General features: G+C 39.5%; 2 protein-coding genes across 3 annotated transcripts in view; both read right to left on the bottom strand.

The window, feature by feature from the left end:
• The window catches only part of LOC106081747 (nicotinate phosphoribosyltransferase), a 114,156-nt gene extending 93,930 nt beyond the window's left edge, over positions 1-20,226 (bottom strand). For both annotated transcript variants that reach the window (XM_059364247.1, XM_059364249.1), the window contains exon 1: positions 20,138-20,226. The gene's annotated coding sequence lies outside the window, so the exon portion shown is untranslated. The remainder of the gene's footprint in view (positions 1-20,137) is intronic.
• LOC106083060 (MOB kinase activator-like 3) lies at positions 10,727-20,228 on the bottom strand. The gene is made up of 2 exons (XM_013245884.2): positions 20,138-20,228; positions 10,727-11,569 (listed from the first exon to the last, which is right to left on the bottom strand). Exon 2 carries the CDS (start codon positions 11,464-11,466, stop codon positions 10,810-10,812), a length of 657 nt encoding a protein of 218 aa, XP_013101338.1. The 5' UTR covers positions 11,467-11,569; positions 20,138-20,228; the 3' UTR covers positions 10,727-10,809.
• Between the last annotated feature and the right edge of the window lie 1,930 nt (positions 20,229-22,158).

Genomic DNA, 22,158 nt, shown 5'->3' with positions numbered 1-22,158 from the left:
ATCTATCTAGATGTTGGGAGTCTTAATAACTACTCACTGTTCCAAATTTCTGCAAAGTCGGGTAATAAATGCGCCTGTCATAAGGCATAGGACCCCAAATCGGCAGATCATTCTATATGGCAGCTATATCGAAATATTTCCCCATCTGGACCATTTTTGGTTGGGATATCGGCGGGCCCAATAAAACCGGTCTATAAGGCAGCTATATGTAAATATGGGCCGATATACACCACATTCGGGTCGGATGTCGACGCCCCTAGAGCAAATCACTGTTTCAATTTTATGGTCTATAAACCCTCAAGCTGATGATCGGTCTCTATAGCAGCTATATCTTAATATAGCCCGATCTAGCCCATATTCGGGACAGATGTTGGGAGTCTTGATATATTGTAACTCACTGTTCCAAATTTCAGCGAAGTCGGGTAATAAATGCACCTGTTATAGGCCTAAGACCCAAGACCGGCAGATCGGTCTACTTGGCAACTACATCCAAATATTTTCCGATCTGGACCATTTTGGGTTCGGATATCGGCGGGCCTAATAAAACTCGATGTTCTTAGTTTCAGGAAAATCGGGTAATAAATGCGCCTCCTATAGGCTGAAGATCCTAAATCGCCAGATCGGTCTATATTGAAGCTATATCCAAATATAGCTCGATGTAACCCATTCAAGAACCATAGAAGAAATACGAGTCTGTGGAGAAGAAATACGAGTCTGTGCAGAAGAAATACGAGTCTGTGCAAAATTTCAATTCAATATCTCAATTTTTAAAGACTGTAGCGTGATTACAACTGACAGACACACGGACATCGTTAAATCGTCTTAGAATTTTGAAATATATATGCTTTGTAGGGTCTAAAATGGATATTTCGATGTGTTACAAACGGAATGACTAAATGAATATACCCCCTATCCTATGGTGGTGGGTATAAAAAGCCAACGTCATAAACACAGATCCGTATCCATACATAGGGTGTCTCCATTTGATGGCGGGTAAACAAATAAGAGCAAAAAAATCGCACCAAGCATGATCGGTTCGAAAAAGATGCTCCTAGAGGAGCAATAAATCAAATCTAGAGCCCCTTCTTTTGCAATGTTCGATACAGAGGATGGAAATGGCAATAAGTCTGTCATTATTGAACGGGGTTAAGCTGAGAAGTTAAACAGGTAATTGCACAATTTCAAGTTTTGAGAACATATTGACCGATCCCCAGATATCGGAGATAGGTGCAACGATTTATGCAAATTTTTGCTTTATTCTTATATAAACCCGTTGTTGTTGTTGTAGCCAAGTTGTCATGTGCAGGTGGCGATCCTCGTCGAGCTTTTATTGGTGAGCAAGTTCGTACCGGTCCAAAGGACTAATCGCCGCTAACACAGGGTGGCCATTGGTTATTTTAAGGCACCAATAACCAGCCTTGACATATCGAACATCATAGGCACTCAATATTTGTGCAAGAGCCAGTGCCGCCCGGCCTCTCACTGAGAATCTCCGCTCGATACCGCTGATCGCCCGCGACTGCCGTTGCAACTACTCCGTATGGAGCATTCCACTATCCACAACCTGTGGACGTGCCCGGTAGCTCGCAGCTTAGCTTCTCGTGACAGCCATGAACATCACACAGATTTGACCTCAATGTTCCAGCCTGTGTGGGACTCACAGCTATACCGTGCCGGGATATATAAACTCGTGATGTCATCATTGTGGTGAATGGTCGAGTCTTGTACTTCTACAATAACAGACCTCGTTCTGGGAGGGTTGGCATAAGGCAAGGAGGCGGAAACTGGGTGTCTTCAGGGGATCAATCCTGGATTGAGCGGAGATGCCAAGTACATGGGCATGATTCCTAGCCAAAGGCTAAGCTGGCAAAGTACTTCAAAGGGTCAAAAGGGGACAGAATGCGTTCTACCCCAGGCGTAACACGATAGGAAGGAGTCTGGAACATAGTCCAGGGATGGTACACTGAAAATTTTCGTCGGTGGTAAGGCCGATTCTCACCTATGGAAGTCTGGTGTTGTATTTAGTTCTAAACAACACAACTTCGCCCTTCGAATGATGATCGAGTGGGTATCAGTGACCCGACTGAAGAACAACAAGGCAGCAGGAGCCGATGGGTTACCCGCTGAACTATTTAAGGCCAGAGGCGACACGCTGATAAGGCGTATGCATCAGCTTCTCTGGATAGAAGAACGCATATCCGATGATTGGAACCTGTATGCTGTGGTTCCAAGTCCCTTACACAAGAAAGGAGACAAAACGAAATGTGCCAACTACAGAGGAATACGTCTCCTCCCCATCGCATACACTCGAGCGTACTGTGTGGAAGATTCAAACCTAAATTCAATGAGATAATTGGACCTTATCAATGCGGCTTTAGACCTGGTAAATCCACACCAGACCAGATATTCGCACTGCGCCAAATCCTGCAAAAGACCCGAGAAGAACAAATCAACACCTACCATCACTTTGTTACCAACAAAGAAAGGTATTTCAAGCCATGTCCATGTTTGGTATCCCTGCAAAAATAATAAGACTCTGGAGGATGACACTTTCTGATACACGTTCTCAATAAGAATAGCAAAGAATCTCTCCGAACTAGTCAAGGCCAAACGAGGTTTCAGACAAGGAGACAGCCTATCGTATGATCTCTTTAATATCCTGCTGGAGAAAATTATACGGGATGCAGATGTGAATAGATATGGCACACTACTCACAAGACAACAAATGCTTATCGCCTATGCCGACGACATCGATATGATAGGTCGGTTACCGGAAGTTGTAACTGCAGCCTTTGAAAGAATCGAAAGAGAGTCTATACAATGGGTCTGGTAGTAAATGGAGATGAGACAAAATGGATGGTATCAACTCCCAAAACGCCCTGTACAACCGATCAGATAAATAAAATGGAGTAAGTTGGCAACCACAACTTACAAGACACTGATACTACCCGTGTTGTTATATGATTCTGAGGCATGGGTACTTATGAAAGCAGATGAAGGAATCGGAAGAGAGTCTGTAAAAATGGGTCTGGCAGTAAATGGAGATGAGACAAAATGGATGGTATCAACTGCCAAAGCACCCTGTACAACCGATCAGATAAATAAAATGGAGAAAGTTGGGAACCACATATATTGGGTTGCCCAAAAAGTAATTGCGGATTTTTTAAAAGAAAGTTATTGCATTTTTAATAAAACTTAGAATGAACTTTAATCAAATATACTTTTGAAAGCAGATGAAGCAGTGCTTGGAGTGTTTGAGAGAAAGATTATTCGTAAAATATATGAACCAGTTTGCGTTAATGGAGAATATAGGCGTCGTATGAACCACGAGCTGTATGAGCTGTATGACGACGATAGCATAGTTACACGTATCAAAATCAATGGTTGCGTTGACTAGGTCATGTTGTCAGAATGGATGAAGAAGCAAAGAAGTCTTTTGAAGGCCAAACGGTGGTAGAAAACAAACCGGGACAACCAAAAACCCGATGGAAAAATCAAGTGGTGGGAGACACCTCGAAACTTGGTGTCAGAGATTTTAGAACGGGCGCAGAAGATCGAGGCGCTTGGAACGCTATTCTACGTTCGGCTAGTGGAAAAAATGTTCTGTCATAGCTAATTAAAGTAAAAGTAAGTACTTCACGCAATCAAATTGTTATATTCCACTCAAATGGACCGACCTACGTTGCCCATGGGGACAGTCGCAGCATGACCAGTGATGCCGAAGAAACAGGCGATCATTTGCCTGGATGCTTCTTCCACGAACAACTTTCGTTGGATTTGCATCGACTTCAAAGACCCACACGGTCGATTATTGTTTTACTTCGGGCTAATACGGATAGATCCACCCCGCTGTGAGAATCTTATAAACGATGCTTCAACCGCGATCATATTTTTTTTACATTTTTTCACACTAATCGACACGAGCCATGTTTTGAGTGATTATCAAATTTATCAAATTGTGCGGAATATAAACTTTTTTTACGGCAAGGTGTTCATGGAATACCGAATGTATGCTGGTCGAAGAAATGCTTAAGGATACCTCTATCTCACGGTATGTCACATGACGATATTGCATTATAAATTCACGCATGCCATCAATGTTCTGTGGTAAAATGGCCGTTTTTGGACGTCCTTCACGAAATTCGACTTTGATCAAGCGTCAATCACGGCTGAGTACATTGAACCTTGTGCTTCATCGCCATGCAAAGATTTATGGGTAGATTATGGACTGCAACTCAACTGCAGTTGCGTTGCCAGGATACAAAAGGTTATACAAAAAATTTCACACATAAATACCATTATTTAATCAAATTAATTTTTGCAAGTCACTCCAAACCACACAAATGATGGTCGTACGCAACACTTGATGTTGCTTAGTTCAGAAACTTATATAGCAGCCCTTGTATGTTGAAATTTCGACTTTCAAGTCTTAAGTACCTTTATAAGTCTCTCATATAAACCGATCGCCCAATTCGATTCATTAATGCTGAGCGCAATTATTATACAATTTGTTTGACATTAAGTACGTAGTATTTGTTATGCCTTCTAACAGTTCAACTTTTACATGACATCTGACATCTACGGTCATATCGGCTTTTACTTGTTATACCCTCCACCATACGAGGGGTATACTAATTTCATCATTCTGTTTGTAATTCCTCGAAATATTCGTCTAAGACCCATAAAGTATATATATTTTTGATCGTCATGACATTTTAAATCGATCTAGCCATGTCCGTTTGTCTATCCGTCCGCCCGTTCGTCTGTCTATCGAAAGCACGCAACTTTCGAAGGAGTAATTTTGCACAAATACTTCTAATTAGTGTAGGTCGGTTGGCATTGTAAATGGGCGCTCGATCGATCCATGTTTTGATATAGTTGCCATATAAACCGACCTTGAATCTTGATTTCTTGAGCCACTAGGGGGGGCAATTCTTACCTGATTTGGCTGCAATTTTGCATGAGGTATTTTGTTATGATTTTCAACAACTATACTAAGTATGGTTGAAATCGATCTATAACCTGATATAACTGTCACATAAACCGATCTGGGGTCTTGACTTCTTAAGGCTCTAGGGAGCGCAATTCCTATCCGATTTGGAAATGTGTAGTCAATTGCCCCAAATATACCGCCATAGGATGGAGGGTATACTAATTTCGTCATTCTGTTTGTAACTACTCGAAATAATCGTCTGATACCCCGTAAAGTATATATATTATTGATCGTCGCGACATTTTATGTCGATCTAGCCATGTCCGTCCGTCTGTCTATCGAAAGCACGCTAAGTTCCGAAGGAGTAAAGCTAGCCGCTAGAAATTTTGCACAAATACTTCTTATTAGTGTAGGTCGGTTGGTATTGTAAATGGGCCATATCGGTCCATGTTTCGATATAGCTGCCATATAAACCGATTTTGGGTCTTGATTTCTTGAGCCTCTAGAGTGCGCAATTCTTATCCGATTGGAATGAAATTTTGCACGACGAGTTTTGTTATGATATCCAACAACTGTGCCAAGTATGGCTCAAATCGGTTCATAACCTGATGTAGCTGTCATATAAACCGATCTGGGAACTTGACTTCTTGAGCTTCTAGAGGGCGCAATTCCTATCTGATTTGGCTGAAATTTTGCACGACGTATTTTATTCTTACTTTCAACAACTGTGTCAAATAAGGTTCAAATCGGATCATAACCTGATATAGCTGCCATATAAACCGATCTGGGATCTTGACTTCTTGAGCCTCTAGAGGTCGTAATTATTATCCGATTTGCCTGAAATTTTGTACGACGGATCCTCTTATGACCATCACAATACGAGTTTATTATGGTCTGAATCGGTCTATAGCACAATACAGCTCCCATATAAATCGATCTCTCTATTTTACTTCTTGAGCCCCCAAAGGGCGCAATTCTTATTCGAATTGGCTGACATTTTACACAGGTCTCCAACATATAATTTAATTGTGGTCCAAACCGGACCATATCTTGATATCGCTCTAATAGCAGAGCAAATCTTTTCTTATTTCCTTTTTTGCCTAAGAAGAGATGCCGGGAAAAGAACTCGACAAATGCGATCCATGGTGGAGGGTATATAAGATTCGGCCCGGCCGAACTTAGTACGCTTTTACTTGTTTTAAATATTTTACCATTCAAGTCACTCACAAAATAAAATAACATCTAAATTTAAGTTGATATATTTTTTAAAATAAATCAAATTTTTTTCTAGCACTTGGGATTTTTTAACGTTGATCCTTTCGAGATTTATAAATTTGTGTCTAAATGAGAAATAGATCGTAGAAAGAACACACATATGCCAGTTAAGACCACAGAAAGATAATAACAAAAATCTTAAGCATTCTAAATACAAATGTTATTTATTTTATTTGTTCAAATGTTTCTTTATTCACAAGAACGTTGTGGAATATAAACAAAGGGAAATTTAGCATTAATCAAAATATGTGTGCACAAATGTATTATATACGTAATATATATCAAATATTTTATAATCCTAAGTTAATCCGGCAAACTTTGCATGCAACTTTGTTGCTAAATATACACATACCTTGTTGGCACAAAGAAAAATAACATCAATATAAATAATCCTTTAAATTGTACATATTTTATGTCAACTGCATTAATATGAAACCATTATGAAAATATCTTGACTGCAGATCCCCGTGATTTGAAGAAGGAAGTCGCAAAGGGTATGATGCGATAACAGATTTAAAGGCATACATATGCAGTTTTTTGTTGCAAGAAAAAAAAAGACACTTTTCCTTGGGAAAAGGAAACACTTAGTAAACTCTCCTCTGGGAAAGCGTAGTTTTAGTACATTTCAGTACAATTTCTATCCCTTCAAGTACAATTCTTTCTCTTTGGAGATTTAGTACACTGTCCCTTGGGAAGGAGCACTTTAACTACACATTCTTTTAGGAAAGCGTAGGTTTAGAACACTTCCCTTGGGATAGCGAACTTGAAATGCACTTTTCCTTGACAAATGGTACTTTTAAAACACTTTCATTTGCGAGAGAGAACTTTTAGTACACTCTCACTTGGGAAATGTTACGTTTAAACACTTTCACTTGGCAAAGGGTACTTTAAGTACACTTTCACTTTTGGAAGGATACTTTTAGAACATTTTCACTTGGGAAAGGGTACTTTTAGTGCATTATCACTTTGGAAATTTTACTTTAAGTACACTTTCTATTTGGAAAGATTACTTTTAGTACACTTTGACTTTTGAAAGATTACTTTTAGTACACTTCCTCTTGGAGAATGGAAGTTTTAATACACTTTCACTTGGGAAAGGGTACTTTAGTACACTTTCACTTGGCAAAAGGGTACTTTTGGTACACTTTCACTTGGCAAAGGGTACTTTTGGTAATTTTAATACACTTTCACTAAGGAAAGATTACTTTTAGTACATTTTCACTTGGGAAAGGGCACTTGTAGTACACTTTCCCTTGGAAAGGGCATTTTTAGTACACTCTACCTTGGGAAAATGTACTTTAAGTATACTTTTGCTTAGGAAAGGGTACATTTAGTACACTTTCACTTGGCAAAGGGTACTTTTAGTACACTTTCACTTGGGAAAGAGAACTTTCAATATACTTTCACTTGGGAAAGGGTACTTTTAGTACAGTTTCACTTGGGAGAGGGAACTTTAGGTAAGCCTACACTTGGGAAATGACACTTCTAGCACCCTTTCACTTAAGAAAGGGTACTTAGAGCACACTCTATCTGTACCTTTTTACTTGGAAAAGGATACTCCGATTACACTTCTTCACTTCCGAAATGGTAATTTTAGTACACTTTCACTTGGTAAAGGGTACATTTAGTACACATTCATTTGGAAAAGAGTACTCTTAGTACACATTAACATGGGAAAGGGTACTTTTAGTACACTTTCTCTTGGGAAAGGAAGGGTACTTTTAGTACACTTCCTATTGGGAAAGTGTACTTTTAGTATACTTTCACTTGGTAAAGGGTACATTTAGTACACATTCATTTGGAAAAGAGTACTCTTAGTACACTTTAACATGGGAAAGGGTACTTTTAGTACACTTTAACTTGGAAAAGGAAGGGTACTTTTAGTACACTTCCTATTGGGAAAGTATACTTATAGTATACTTTCACTTGGGGAAGGGTAATTTTAGTAAACTTTCACTTGGGGAATGGTACTTTTAATGCTTTTTCACTTTTGAAATATTACTTTAAGTACAATTTCACTTTTGGAAAGATTGATTGATTGAAAGATATTTCCAAAGTGAAAGTGTGCTGAAAACACTTTCACTTTTGAAAGACTACTTTAAGTACACCTTCACTTCAGAAAGATTACTTTTAGCACAATTTCACTTTGGAAAGTACACTTTCACTTGGAATGGAAAGTGTGCTAACTACCCCTTAGCACACTTTCCATACGAAAATGAGCTTTAAGCATACTTTTGCTTAGGAGAATTACCTTAAAGTATACATTTTTTTGGGAAATTAACTTCAAGCATACTTTTCCTTAGGAAAATGAACTTTAACCATACTTTTCCTTAGGAAAATGAATTTTAACTTTTCCTTGGGAAAGTGTACGTTTTGGGAAAAGGCACTTTTCCTTAGGAAAATGAATTTTAACTTTTCCTTGGGAAAGTGTACGTTTCTGGAAGCCGCAATTTTCGTTCGATTTGGCTAAAATTTTGCATGTAGTGTTTTGTTTCGACTTCCAACAACTGTGCTAAGTTCAAATACGTTTACATTGGCCACTAAATTCGAATTTATAGGCTTTTCGAGATTTAAGCGCTAAATCCTGGTTTATTAAAGGTTTTACCATACAAAAATAAATCCCATTTTTGCAGAATTTATTTTTAAATCCCAAATAAACACGATTATCTGGCTAAATACTCGATACAAGTACCAAAATATGCAACTGTTTTCAAGAATTGTGTATAGGTGTGTGTGATATGCACAATCATATATACGGATTTACGCTTGTGTATGTCACTTAAATCCCCAAAAACGCAGTGTAAACGGACAAGATTTATTTTTGGATTTAGTTAAATCCAAGTAATAAAATTTTCAATGTAAACGTGCTTTACGATTAAAATCGACCCATAACTTGACATAGCTCCCATATATACCAATCTATTGGGTTGCCCAAAAAGTAATTGCGGATTTTTTAAAAGAAAGTAAATGCATTTTTAATAAATCTTAGAATGAACTTTAATCAAATATACTTTTTTTACACTTTTTTTCTAAAGCAAGCTAAAAGTAACAACTGATAACTGACAGAAGAAAGAATGCAATTACAGAGTCACAAGCTGTGAAAAAATTTGTCAACGCCGACTATATGAAAAATCCGCAATTACTTTTTGGGCAATCCAATAATATCTTGAGTCCCTGCAGTCCGTAATTTTGGTCCGATTTGGCTAAAATTTTGCATGTACTGTTCTGTTACAACTCCCAACTGTGCCGTGTACGATTGAAATCGGTCGATAACCTGATATAGCACCCATATAAACCGTTCTCTCGATTTAACGTAGCCAATTTTGTTCCATTTTGGTACAATTTTGCACGTGGTGTTCTGTTGCGACTTCCAATAACTGTGCCAAGTACGTTCCAAATCGGTCTTTAACCGTATGTAGCTACCATATAAATCGCAATCCCATGGCAGCCGGTTGTATGAAGAAATATGATACGTAGAGTAAAATCATGCCTTTCAACTAATTTTATTTGTCAATTTTACGCAGAATCCATTGTGGTGGGTTTCAAAGATTTGACTCGGCACTTTTTACTTGTTTGACTTCATATATCCTTAAACACATCCAAAAATATGTTTTGCAGCAAACAAAATTTGTAGCCTCCGCAGCAAATTTACTAAAAAATGCCGATTTTGAAATCATCTTTCCCCGAAATGGGTATATTGCAGATTTTTGCACAAAAATTCGGGCAGAATTTATTTTTTCGTTTTTTAAGACACTTTTATCTGCAAAATTCAAAAAGAACCATTAAGATATCTTTATACGTTTTTTTCTTAGAATTTTTTCAATTTAAATTTTCGTTTTCGGAAAAATAAAACACACTAAAATTATGTGATTTTAACGGATACCGTTTGCTTATCTTCCCTGGATTTCCCTTTATCAATACAGTAATTTTCCCAAGAGAACGAAAAAAACTTGTTTGAGTGACACTGTTCCAATGGCTTTAGGTTCGAGTTTATACATCTATTAGTATGTCAGACAGTATTAATTTCGCTTACTTCAAACAGGACGCAAAACTGTACTTTATAAAGCGCACTTATATTATTAATGGATATCTTGCTCCAACCTTATGGTTGGAGCAAAAAAACAAAAACAAAGGCGGTGCGCCTTGAAAAGTAAGAGTCTAAGACCCTTATCTTGCCTATGATCTTCGGCTCTTCGCTCTATAAAGTGGCCTGCATTTATGAGGCTTATGATCTCTTTCTGGTATGTGGAACTTTCAATGCGACTACCTATTCAGTATTACTGCTAAACATTCCGCATTGTCATCTATGGTCATATTTCCTACTTTAGAACGAACTTCGTTTAGCTGTTAAAGTTTAGTAAAATCGTTGGGAACTATATCAGTATGAGATCAATTTAGTTCATATTCACTTGAATTATAGAATTCTTCATTGGGCTCCCAAAATCCTCGGACTTATAACCAAAACAAAACACTCTACAGACATTCGTGATTAGATAAATGCTGATACTCGTTTGCACATACATTTTTAAATACTTTTATTACTTTTCTCTTAAATGGAACAAACATTTTTCAAATTGAGTTTCTTATTGGCATTTTTTATTTTAATCTTTACATATTTTTGAGGACATTTCCTGCAATGGCTCCAGCTCCTTGGTTGTGATCAGATCAAATTCCTTTACAAAATAAAAGAAATGTTTATAGCATGCATTTACATGCGCCTCTGCTCCAATACTGACTATACGATCAAAATGATGGATATAGACATGTACGAACACTCGAAATAGTCGTGTTAAGATTTTGCGACATAGTGTTGGAAAGGTTTTTGGAAATGGTACATCTGTGGATACCGGAAACACGGTCTCATTATTTATCTGAGCCTCTGCCCAATCCATTAGCAGTTCGATATATTTCGGCGCTGGTAGCGATGTGGGTTTTTTATAATTTTCAGAGTCGGCCCATAGATACTCATAGCGTGACCCACCGCTCATTGTTGGACACGTTATCTCACTACAATATTCCGAAACTGTTCCATATATGAGATTGATACGATTGAAAAAATCAACTACATGCACCGCTATCCAATCATTGAGATTCTCCCCTTCGGGCAGACACACGGCTTGGCGCAAATTAATACCCGACTGAAGGCTTGCCTGGGCCTGCTTGTGCAAGGAATAGCGTATGGTGCCCGCTGTAAATCTCTTCTTTGGTCTAAATGTCTTTCCCTTTTGGAAGAACTCTAAAAAGCCATTCAATGCCATCGTATCGAAGAACAAATACCCGCTATCGTCATTCGAAATGTATAAACGAAAGAATTTTACGAGATTTGTGTGTTTTCTCAGCTTTCAGCTCCTATTATAGCCACTGAAAATAGATTGAGGGTACAAAAAGAAAGAGAGAGAGAGATAGAGATTGATGTAGGATAATGAATCATGCCAAAAACAACAAACTCTCAGTTCTATATAGAGAATCGATCGGATGGTTTATACGTTCATATTTATGTAGGCATATATGAATCTCATGACCATCGATAAGCACACTAGAAACCAACAATCATTGTCGTTATTCGCGTGTGTATGTGGCAAAGAAAGGTTTGAACTATCAGATTGTTGATGGGCATTGATTGAGAGCAGCAGCAGCAGCAACAAAACGTTATGGAGCAGCAAAGGCATATTTAAGGAACAGGTAGATGATGATTCATCGCAATCCACTTCTCTATAACACAAAATCCTCGTGACTCAATATCGTTTATCTTTTCAAGGGTAAGGATTACAATCTCTCTCCACTTTAAGTTCAAGCTTTGATAACAAAAAACTTGTAAATCCTGCATGCACTGTCAAAATTGGGCATAAGTTCGTTTGAAATATCTGTCGGTAGCAAACACCTTTAAAATCAAGGAATTAATAAATGAAAATAGAAAATTATTCATTCCATTCGCGAGATCGGTTCACAACACACACCTACATATTAGATAAGCAATTGTGCATATTACCCAGCGGTCGGGCCTATGCACTCAACAAATCAGGTCATCAAAAGAAGCTGGCCAAGGGCCGCTAAGACAAACAACGATCTGTCCATGCAAGCTCAGGAAGTTAATGAGAGGTGTATGTGGACTATATCAATATATTGGTCAAGGGTCGCTAAGACACACAAAGACCACTCCATGCAAGCTCAAGAAGTTATTGAGAGGTGTATGTGGGCTATATCAATATATTTACTTGGTTATCCCCACGCTCAGCAAAAGATGTTGACCAAGGATCGCTAAGACAACAATCAGTCCATGTATGCTGAAGAAGTTCAGGGGGGGTATATGTGGTCTATATCAATATATTGAAGTGGTCATCTGGAATCAATAGGTAACGCATTGGTGACTTTGTATTGCATGTGCTTAACCGGAAAAAATGTCTACGAAATTGATTTATAGCCGATGTTATTGGTGCGCGAAATTATAGTTTTAATGTTATTGAAAAGATCTATCGTGGTTATTATATAGTGCATATAAAAATATATATAACAACATTTTTTGTGTAAAGAAAGCCATTTAAAATCTTGTCCATATAGGTCCGAGACAACGTAAAATTGCAAATTTTGCCTATGAATATTCCATTAAGAAACAGGGCAAACTTCTCACATATCAATGAGAGCAGTCCGATTCTAGTTTATGCTCATTGATAAGGGGCTTCCTTTTTATGGCCGAGTCCAAACGGTTAGTCGAAATGGAACACCACTTTGAAGAGAAGTTTTTACATGGCAAGCAAATGCAGATTTACCCAAGAATATTCCACTAAGGAACTTGAGCAAACTTCTCACATATCACTGAGTGCTGTCCGATTCAAATTTAAAGCTCAATGATATGACGCTTTTTTTTATAACCGAGTCCGAACGGCGTGCCGCAGTGCGACACCTCTTTGGAGAGAAGTTTTTACACGGCTTAGTACCTCCCAAATGTTGCCAGCTTTAGGAGGGGAAAACCACCGCTGTGAGCAAGCTGTATTCTGATGGTCTCGTCTGTATTCGAACCCAGGCGTTCAGCATCATAGGCGGATATGCTAACCTCCGTATGTACCACTTTGATTTTGAAAAAAGTAAATCTTAAACTTCAGCATCTTTTGATCAAGGTTTTAGTGTCAATGAGGTATTCTGACCCTTTGAAGAGGAACGAGTGAAAATGACGATGTTGCATAAGCAAACGATGCTGTCATTATGATGGGAGGTAAATTTTATTTACAACTATAGAAATCGTTTAGAGGGCGCTCAGTCTACCAATTAATCCCTGAAAGACTGAGTTGGTGCTGTTCGCGAGAAAAAAAGGAAGATTGGCGTTTTTAGGAAACCGGCCCTAGGCTGGTTTGTGATGCCCCTAACTTGTGAAGCAAAATAATTGGGCATAATTTTTGATCAGGATGTTGATCGGAGAACTGGAGAGCAAACTTCAAGGATATGGGATTGAATGCCCTCTACTTAAATAAATTTTTGTCTGAACATCGCTTGATATTTTCCTATCGATATTATCGGCAAAGTGAAATTTTTTGCAAAATTGGACAAGAATATGCGATTTGACGCTTAATGTGACCTATAAGATACATTGGGCATATAGAGTGTGCCATCTATTTTCATCCCTTTGGGCTAAAGTTTTATACAATGATTTCTGTCATGACTTCCGACTGATTTTTGTTAAATTTGGTTTTTTTCGTTCTGTGCATTGATATCTATTATATAAAAATTAAATGTTGTTGTTGTTGTAGCCACAATTCGATGTGGAGGTGGCTAGTCAAGCTCCTGTAAGTGAGCAAGCTCGTTATGGTCCAAAGGACCGACCGCCGCAGAAACAGGTTGGCCATTGGTTATTTAAAGGCGCCAATAACTCGCCTTGTCATATCGAACATCATAGGCATTTAGTATTTGTGCAGAAGCCGGTTTCGACCGGCCTCACACTGAGACTCTCCGCTCGATACGGTGATCGTCCGCGACTGCTGTTGCAGCTACTCCGTATGGCACATTCCACTATCCGCAACCAGGTAGCTCGCAGCTAAGCTTCTCGTGACGGCAATGAACACCACACAAATTGGAGCTCAACGTTACAGCCTGCGTGGTGCTCAAAGCTATCCCGTGCCGTGATATTGAGCAATATTCAAATTGTTGTGCTTTGTTTGTCTGATCCGTATAGACTCAAAAACGGCTGAACCGATTTTCATGAAATGTTCACATATGGTAGACCTTGAACCCCTGGTGAAAATAGGGTACTACATTTTTTGATATTCAAAAACGCCAAATCTCGGAGATGGGTGCACCGATTTAAGCAAAATTTTGCATGCCACCTTATGCTACCCCAAAAACACGGAATTGGTACAGAATTTTTGGATCAAAGAACCTGGGGGGACGCCCTATCCAAAAAACCACCCGAACGGACTTATTACCGATTGGGACAATATGGGTATCAAATGAAAGATATTTAAGAGAAGAGTACGAACTTGGCATTACCATAAGTGTCAGGGGTCCCCCACCCCCAAAAATACCACCCAACAGGAGTAGAGTACAAATCTGACATAAAAAATTATTCCTTGGTGTCCCAAAACACCCCAGAAGGACATATTTACCTGTTGGGATAATATGGATATCAAATGGTATTTAAAAATAGTGTAAAAAGCTAATATAAAAATGTACTTCTTGGTGTATTTTGGGTCTTAGCGTCGGGGGACCGACACTCTCCTCCCTATATAAATAACACTAAACTTTCATGTAGGACGTCTGAGAACATATTATACACAAATTAAACAACGTGTTCAAGGCCAAGTCACTGAGTGAACGCCCCATCCCCCAAAACAACCCCCAAACGTCCCAACCCCATAACAACCCCCAAATAGGACTTATTAGCTCACATGAGAATTTGGGACTCAGAGAGAGTGGAGCTCGATGTTGATAGTTTTTAGGGCCCACCCCCAAACCGGTTATATTTGCGGACTTTTGCAAAAAGCTGGCCAAATGAAAGGTATTTGTGGTTTGTTATGGGAGAGGGGCGGTCCCCGAATACTTGGTCCCACAGTTAAATATCAGATTCGTTTCTACTTCCAAGTACCTTTTATTAGAGCCCCATATTGCCATGGCTAGTAAATAATTCCTGTTTGTGGGGTCTTTTAGGGAAGAGGTAGATCGAAATATTGAAAATATCGAATGCCGCGAGTATCGTTAGTTTGCTAGCTCTAATAGTTACAGTAGGGGTTTACACCAGAAACGGTACACTGCATGTCGACTGCTGTAGTTCTGCCGATCCTCATACTTGGTTTGTCTTTATTGGGTTCTTTATAATTAGGTTATGACTTCGACTCTTAATGGGCGTAGCGTTTTTCTTTGCCAACTGTCCGGGATGTAGTTAGGATTTCGAAGCTGGAGCATCTGCCCTATCAGACGATCACGATTTGAGGAAAACCAAAGTAGTTCCAGCTCAAATACGATCCGGCATATGCAGCCGTACAGGATATGTGTCTCGAATATCATCTGGGACCACACGAAGCCAATTTAACTGCCCAACCAGAACCACTAGACTTAGATCCCTCTGGACACACCCTATCTTAGTCGCAGAGTTCCGGGATCTGAACCTAGCAGACGAAAGATAGAATACAACACGCTGTTACAACAACAACAACAACATGGCAACTGCTCTCAGGTTATGCTGGATCTCGGAACATGGGGTCGAGTTAAGTTTGTTGACGAGCAGGCCAAGAGTGGATAACTAATGGAAGTGATCCTCGTAATTGAAATATCCGTCGCACACCTGTGGAGTATACACTTTTTACAATGACGGCGGAAATTGACCTCTCCCGGCAAACCAGAGTAATTTTGCTACATCAACAACAACGTGGCAACTGCTCTCAGGTTATGCTGGATCTCGGAACATGAGGGATCGGGTAAAGTTTGTTGACGAGCTGGCCAAGAGTGGATAACTAATGGACGTGATCCTCTTTATTGAAATATCCGTCGCACACCTGCCTGTCATTTTAGTAGAATATACACTTTTTACAATGGCGACGAGAATTGACCTCCCCCGGCAAACCAGAGTAGTTCTGGCTCAATTACAATCAGACAGATGCAGGTGCCTCAACGTATGTCTCGATTGTGATCAGGGACCACACGACACACGTCAACTGTTTAACTGTCCAGCCAGACACACTTGACTCAGAACCAGATCCCTCTGGAAGAACCCTATCTTGGTCACAGGGTTCCTGGATCTGGACAACAAACTACTACAACGACGGCGCGAAAGGGGCGTGAGCTTAAGCCAAAAATTGCAGGATGACCAAGTTTTGATGGTCCATGTCTCGAGGAGGAGGACATTCTCATTTTAGACCTGAAAAGCGGCGTATAGAGGTTATTACTTGCTTCTGCATAGTCAGATACTGATGCCGCGCTGGCCGTAAGAAGTGTACTGCTGCAGTGTTTTGCTTTGCAATTTGAATATATTCTCCTGTCTGATTTCAGACAGGCACTGGAAGCACGAGGCTCAAGTTGTTGTAAGGCACATTTTCTTGCCCTTATTATACCCAACAAAGAAGCCACCGTATCACAGAGACTAGCATGTCCGCCTGTTATGCCGAACGCCTGGGTTCAAAAACCCGCGTGAACATCAGAAAAATTTTCAGCGGTGGTTATCCCTTTTTTAATGCTGTCTACATTTGTGAAGTATCTTCTATATTGAAACTTCTCTACCAAGTGGTGGCTCTTTATCTTTGTGCTTAAACTTTATTAGGACTGCACTCATTGATATGAAGGAAATATTCCCTGTTCTTTACTGGAATGTTCCTAGGAAATTTAGAAGTAGTATTATACTCAGCACCATAGGTGTCATACCGTTTGCAAGACATCGAAATATTCATTTCTGACTCTGATCGCCATTTGCCCATAATCACGCTATTCGAATTATATTCATATACATACTTAGTTGAACGGGCCAAATCGGACTATATTTGGCCATATACCGTATACCATAGACCGATCTCCCAATTAAGGGTCTTAGACACATTTCTTCACATTTGTTGTCCGAATTCGTTGAAATTCGAAGCAGCGAGTTGTACTAGACCGATTTGGAACAATGAGTTGCCCTATAATGACCGATTGATCAAGATCGGACCATATTTCGATATAGCTGCCATATAGACCTACCGTTTGCAAGACATCGAAATATTCATTTCTGACTCTGATCGCCATTTGCCCATAATCACGCTATTCGAATTATATTCATATACATACTTAGTTGAACGGGCCAAATCGGACTATATTTGGCCATATACCGTATACCATAGACCGATCTCCCAATTAAGGGTCTTAGACACATTTCTTCACATTTGTTGTCCGAATTCGTTGAAATTCGAAGCAGCGAGTTATACTAGACCGATTTGGAACAATGAGTTGCCCTATAATGACCGATTGATCAAGATCGGACCATATTTCGATATAGCTGCCATATAGACCTACCGTTTGCAAGACATCGAAATATTCATTTCTGACTCTGATCGCCATTTGCCCATAATCACGCTATTCGAATTATATTCATATACATACTTAGTTGAACGGGCCAAATCGGACTATATTTGGCTATATACCGTATACCATAGACCGATCTCCCAATTAAGGGTCTTAGACACATTTCTTCACATTTGTTGTTCGAATTCGTTGAAATTCGAAGCAGCGAGTTGTACTAGACCGATTTCTCGTTTTTGGGTTTTCAGCCTTTACTAATCCATTTCTATAAAATTTGGAACAATGAGTTGCCCTATGATGACCGATCGATCCAGATCGGAACATATTTCGATATAGCTGCCATATAGACATATCTACCGATTTTGGGTCTTTGGCTTACAAAAACCAAACATTGATTCCAAGAACGTCGCATACAAAGCAACGCTGAAATCAATACCAACGTGCCAAGTGAAGGAGATGTATTGTGAGAGAAAGAAAGATTAGAAATGTCTACACCACATTGAAATGTCTACACCGCACAATGAAATCGAAAGACGTGAATGTGAGCGAATTGAGATGTACCAAAGATTTGAACATTAAACCGAAGGCTATGGTGCAGGCACATCCTACTGCAGAAGGAAATACAGGAACATCCATACATATATAGTGAGCTAAGGATATGGAGACAATTTTTCTCTGATGCTGGTATCCGATTGGGGTGGCAATGACAATACCAAAGAATCAATTTTTGGCGACAGCTGTTGTCGTAGCAGTGTGTTGTACACCGAGGCGGCAGCCCTTGCCGATGACGGATTCCATCGTCTCAATCCGGTACGTACAACTAGCTGCCATGGGATTGTCTGGCAACAGAAAGTATACCGCCTAGCGTAAATTAGGCCATCATTGCAAAAACAAAGCTGTAAAACAAAAAAGCAACAGGAGCCGACGGGTTGCCAGCTAAACTATTTAAGGCCGAAGTCGAACCACAGAAGATAAGACCAAACTCGGTGCGGATATTGAAGGTCATAACAGAACGCCAATGGCAAAATTTCAGCAAAATTTGTTAATAATTGCGCTTTCCAGAAGGTCAAGAAGTCTTACAGGAGGATCGGTACAAACGGAAACTTTAGAAGGGAATGAATTCATATCAGATCAAACTTCGCAATTCTAATCATCTAAATATTACGTCCTCCAGTAGCTCAAGAAATCATATTGGTGGCGATGGGTTATAATGGCAACTCATGCACCACAATGTCTCAACCAGAAGGCTATGCTTATTAATTGAAAATAGAAATTCTCAATTTTCCAATAAAAGAAAAAAAGTATGGCAATTTTGATTTCAACTCTGTCTTTATAGTAACGTGGAATAACTTAGGTAATGTTGTGATTTCTTTTCAATAAAAATTGATTTGCAACTCAATTCAGGGCACTATGGGTTGAGAAAGCTTCCATTAAAGAAAGTATGACACATATATAGCAAGGTGCATCCAATTTCTGTTTTCCTTTTATTTTTCTTATCCACGAAAATAAGTTTTTTTTTAGGGGAAGGAGGGAGCTAACATTACAAGTATGAATTTTGCAACGTTTCATATAAAAGAAGATTTCAAAATATTATTCAACTGCCATTCATCATTCAAGCAGTGGCAGCAACACATAGTATGCACATAAAAGCAAACATAAATTAATAACCATATGAACATTTTTTACGTTATTGCAATGATGTGGAAAAGTAAACAACACAATCCCAACCCCGTTACTAACACTTGGAGCAAACACTCAAGCACACAAGCACATGGAATGGATGGATGACACAGAAGCACAATTTTTTTAACACAGTGTTATTCCTTGTTCTTGCTTTTTGTCGTCCAGGAAGAGACTGTTGTCGGTTAGTTGGTTGGTTGTCTTCTGACTTATTCAAGAGGCGCGTATAAACTGACTCTTTCGAATAGGTGCTCAATATTTTTGTTTATTTTGTCGTCGGAGATATTTTAGTTAGACCTGCCAAGTCAACAACGAGTTGTTTATTTCATGTTACTTAGCAGCGGCCATTCTTCGAAGCCCATCGAAGAAGGCATCATGCATCATTTGATAAATGCTGCCACATTCTTTGTAGCTGCTCTCAATGCTCATTTTGTTTTATCAAATGGAGGACACAACAAAGTGATTAATAATTTCAATTTCGCAATGGAAACCGCAAGGGGGAATCAATCGAATTTGGTAGCAAAGAAACACTTTCATCATGTACACGTGAACACCAAATATTATTTGTCCGTATGTCCGGGTTGTGCATATCCGAGAGGTGTGTGGTGGTGTAGTGATGATGGAATGAAGGTTGTGTGAAGGTCGGTCGGTGTGCGGTTTATGTTGCCGAATTTTTCTTTTTAATTGTAACTACATAACGAAAAACGACAGTGATTGGATTTCCATTGTCTTAATAGTCCATATAAAAGTCATTAAAATGCGTTTATTTATAATCACCTTAGACTGTTTACTTTCTTGATTTTGGAGTATTTAAGTAATCCTTTATCTCATTCACTTCTCATGGAAATTGTTGATTCAACATTCGTTTGTTTTAGTTAAATATAAATATCCTTCTGTTTACAAGGACGTTAACGCTGTTGTGCCTTTAAGTTTTTGTTTTTTAATTTTGTTAACACAAGTAAATTGCTATTGCCGGCAATATTTTTAACAACATTTTTATTTTGCTTGCTTTGACAAAAAATCTATTTATGCCGTAATCGATTAGTTTGCAATCGTTTTAAGATAATAAAAACCTTAGCATCGATTTGTGATAACAATTCGATATTATAAATCGAAAGCAGAGATGGAAAATGCAAACATGCCTGCTTTGGTCAGAATTACTTCTCGATCCTGGCTATATATGTGTGGGATACCTGACTTGCTCTAGGCTCGCACGGACATGTTTGCAAAAACTTTTGCTCATGGACATGGGAATCAAATGCTGCTTGGGTAGTATTGAGAAATGTACACAGTAAGCTTATTTGTAGGACTTTGTTGTTTCTACAAAGACAAATTTGTGTTGGTTGCTACCTTACACGGGGAATTATTACTGTATGTATGTGTATGTCCGTCACTGATCTGAATACAGATCTTCATGGCAGTTCAGTAATCTTAGATCTGGTTAACTCTAAATTAACCTACTAGAACATAAGCCTAGGCAAAAATGCACTTCACAGGGCACACCCCCGATCTAGCTGAAATTTGGTATGTAGATGTGGGTTGACCTCAGAACACGAATTACAAGGGGCAAAGGCCCCGCTCAATACCGCTAATTGTCCGTGACTGCCGTTGCAGTACTGCGTAAGGAGCAATCCACTATTCGCAAACAGTGGATGCGCCCGGTAGCTCGCAGCTAAGCTTCTCGTAACAGCAACGAACCTCAAACCAATTGGAGCTCAACGTTCCAGCCAGCGTGGTGCTCACAGTTATCCCATGCCGAAATGTCAATCGGTAGTTGGCATTGGAGTCGCGAATGTTGTTCTTGAGGTCTACATAAAAGTCATTATGGTCCCACGGTTTACCCACGACAGAATCTACTTACGACCAGGAACGAGTCTGAGAAGAGTAATTTTAAAGTGCGGAAGCTAACACGTTAGCGACCGTAGAAATTAAGCTCTCGATGACGAAGGCCATAGACCATAGCATGATGGCAACTATCAGGAGAGAGAAACAAACTTGGGGACTTCCCCTCCAGATGCGCTCTGTCGACTTCCTCCCCACCGCTCGAGAGTTTTTTCAAATAAAGAGCACCACACGGGTTGGAACTCTGAGCCCCAATAAAAGATGCGCCATCTCCCAACTTCCTCCCCGCCCCACTTCCGGTCGAGAGTTTTTGCAAATAATGAGCCCCACAGGGGTTGGAAATCTGAACGCCTATTTGTGAGGTATTCATCGTTATCGTAAGAATCTCAGATGAGGGTTACCTGGCGCATCTACTGGTTGCGGATAGTTAAATGCTGCAAAGGTATACGAAGTACCTGCAATGGCAGGCTCGGTGTTATTGAGTGGAGAGTCTGAGTAAGAGGCCTGGCAGAAACGGCTCATGCTTAAATACGTTTCCGCGGGGACATTGCTTACCTATGAAGCTAGACGAGGATCGCTACCTCCACATGCCAATATTTGGCTTTGCCCTGGCTTGCTCGTCTGTCTGTGCTCGGCCTTCTTGCCCGCCAGTCCTTGATGGCCCGAAAGCCCGCTTTCTGATGCCCTATCTGACTGTTCACGTATATAGTTATATTCCGATAGGTCAATTGCTTTTGTATCAAATTAGTTTTTCGAACATTCAGAACAATGTATATTTAAAAGACGCTACACCCGAGTAGGAGCCTATACCTAATTGTTAGAACTCTATGAAGATTCATGCTCCTATTCAATTTGGAGCTATCCTCGGAGGCCACCGTAGTGCAGAGGTTAGCTTATCCGCCAATGTCGCTGAACTCCTCGGTTCGAATCCTGGTGAGAGCATCAGAAAATCCGGC

Source organism: Stomoxys calcitrans, chromosome 3 (assembly GCF_963082655.1).
Source record: "Stomoxys calcitrans chromosome 3, idStoCalc2.1, whole genome shotgun sequence".
In the NCBI taxonomy this organism is placed as follows: Eukaryota; Metazoa; Arthropoda; class Insecta; order Diptera; family Muscidae; genus Stomoxys; species Stomoxys calcitrans.
This window is presented reverse-complemented; position numbering and strand designations above follow the sequence as displayed.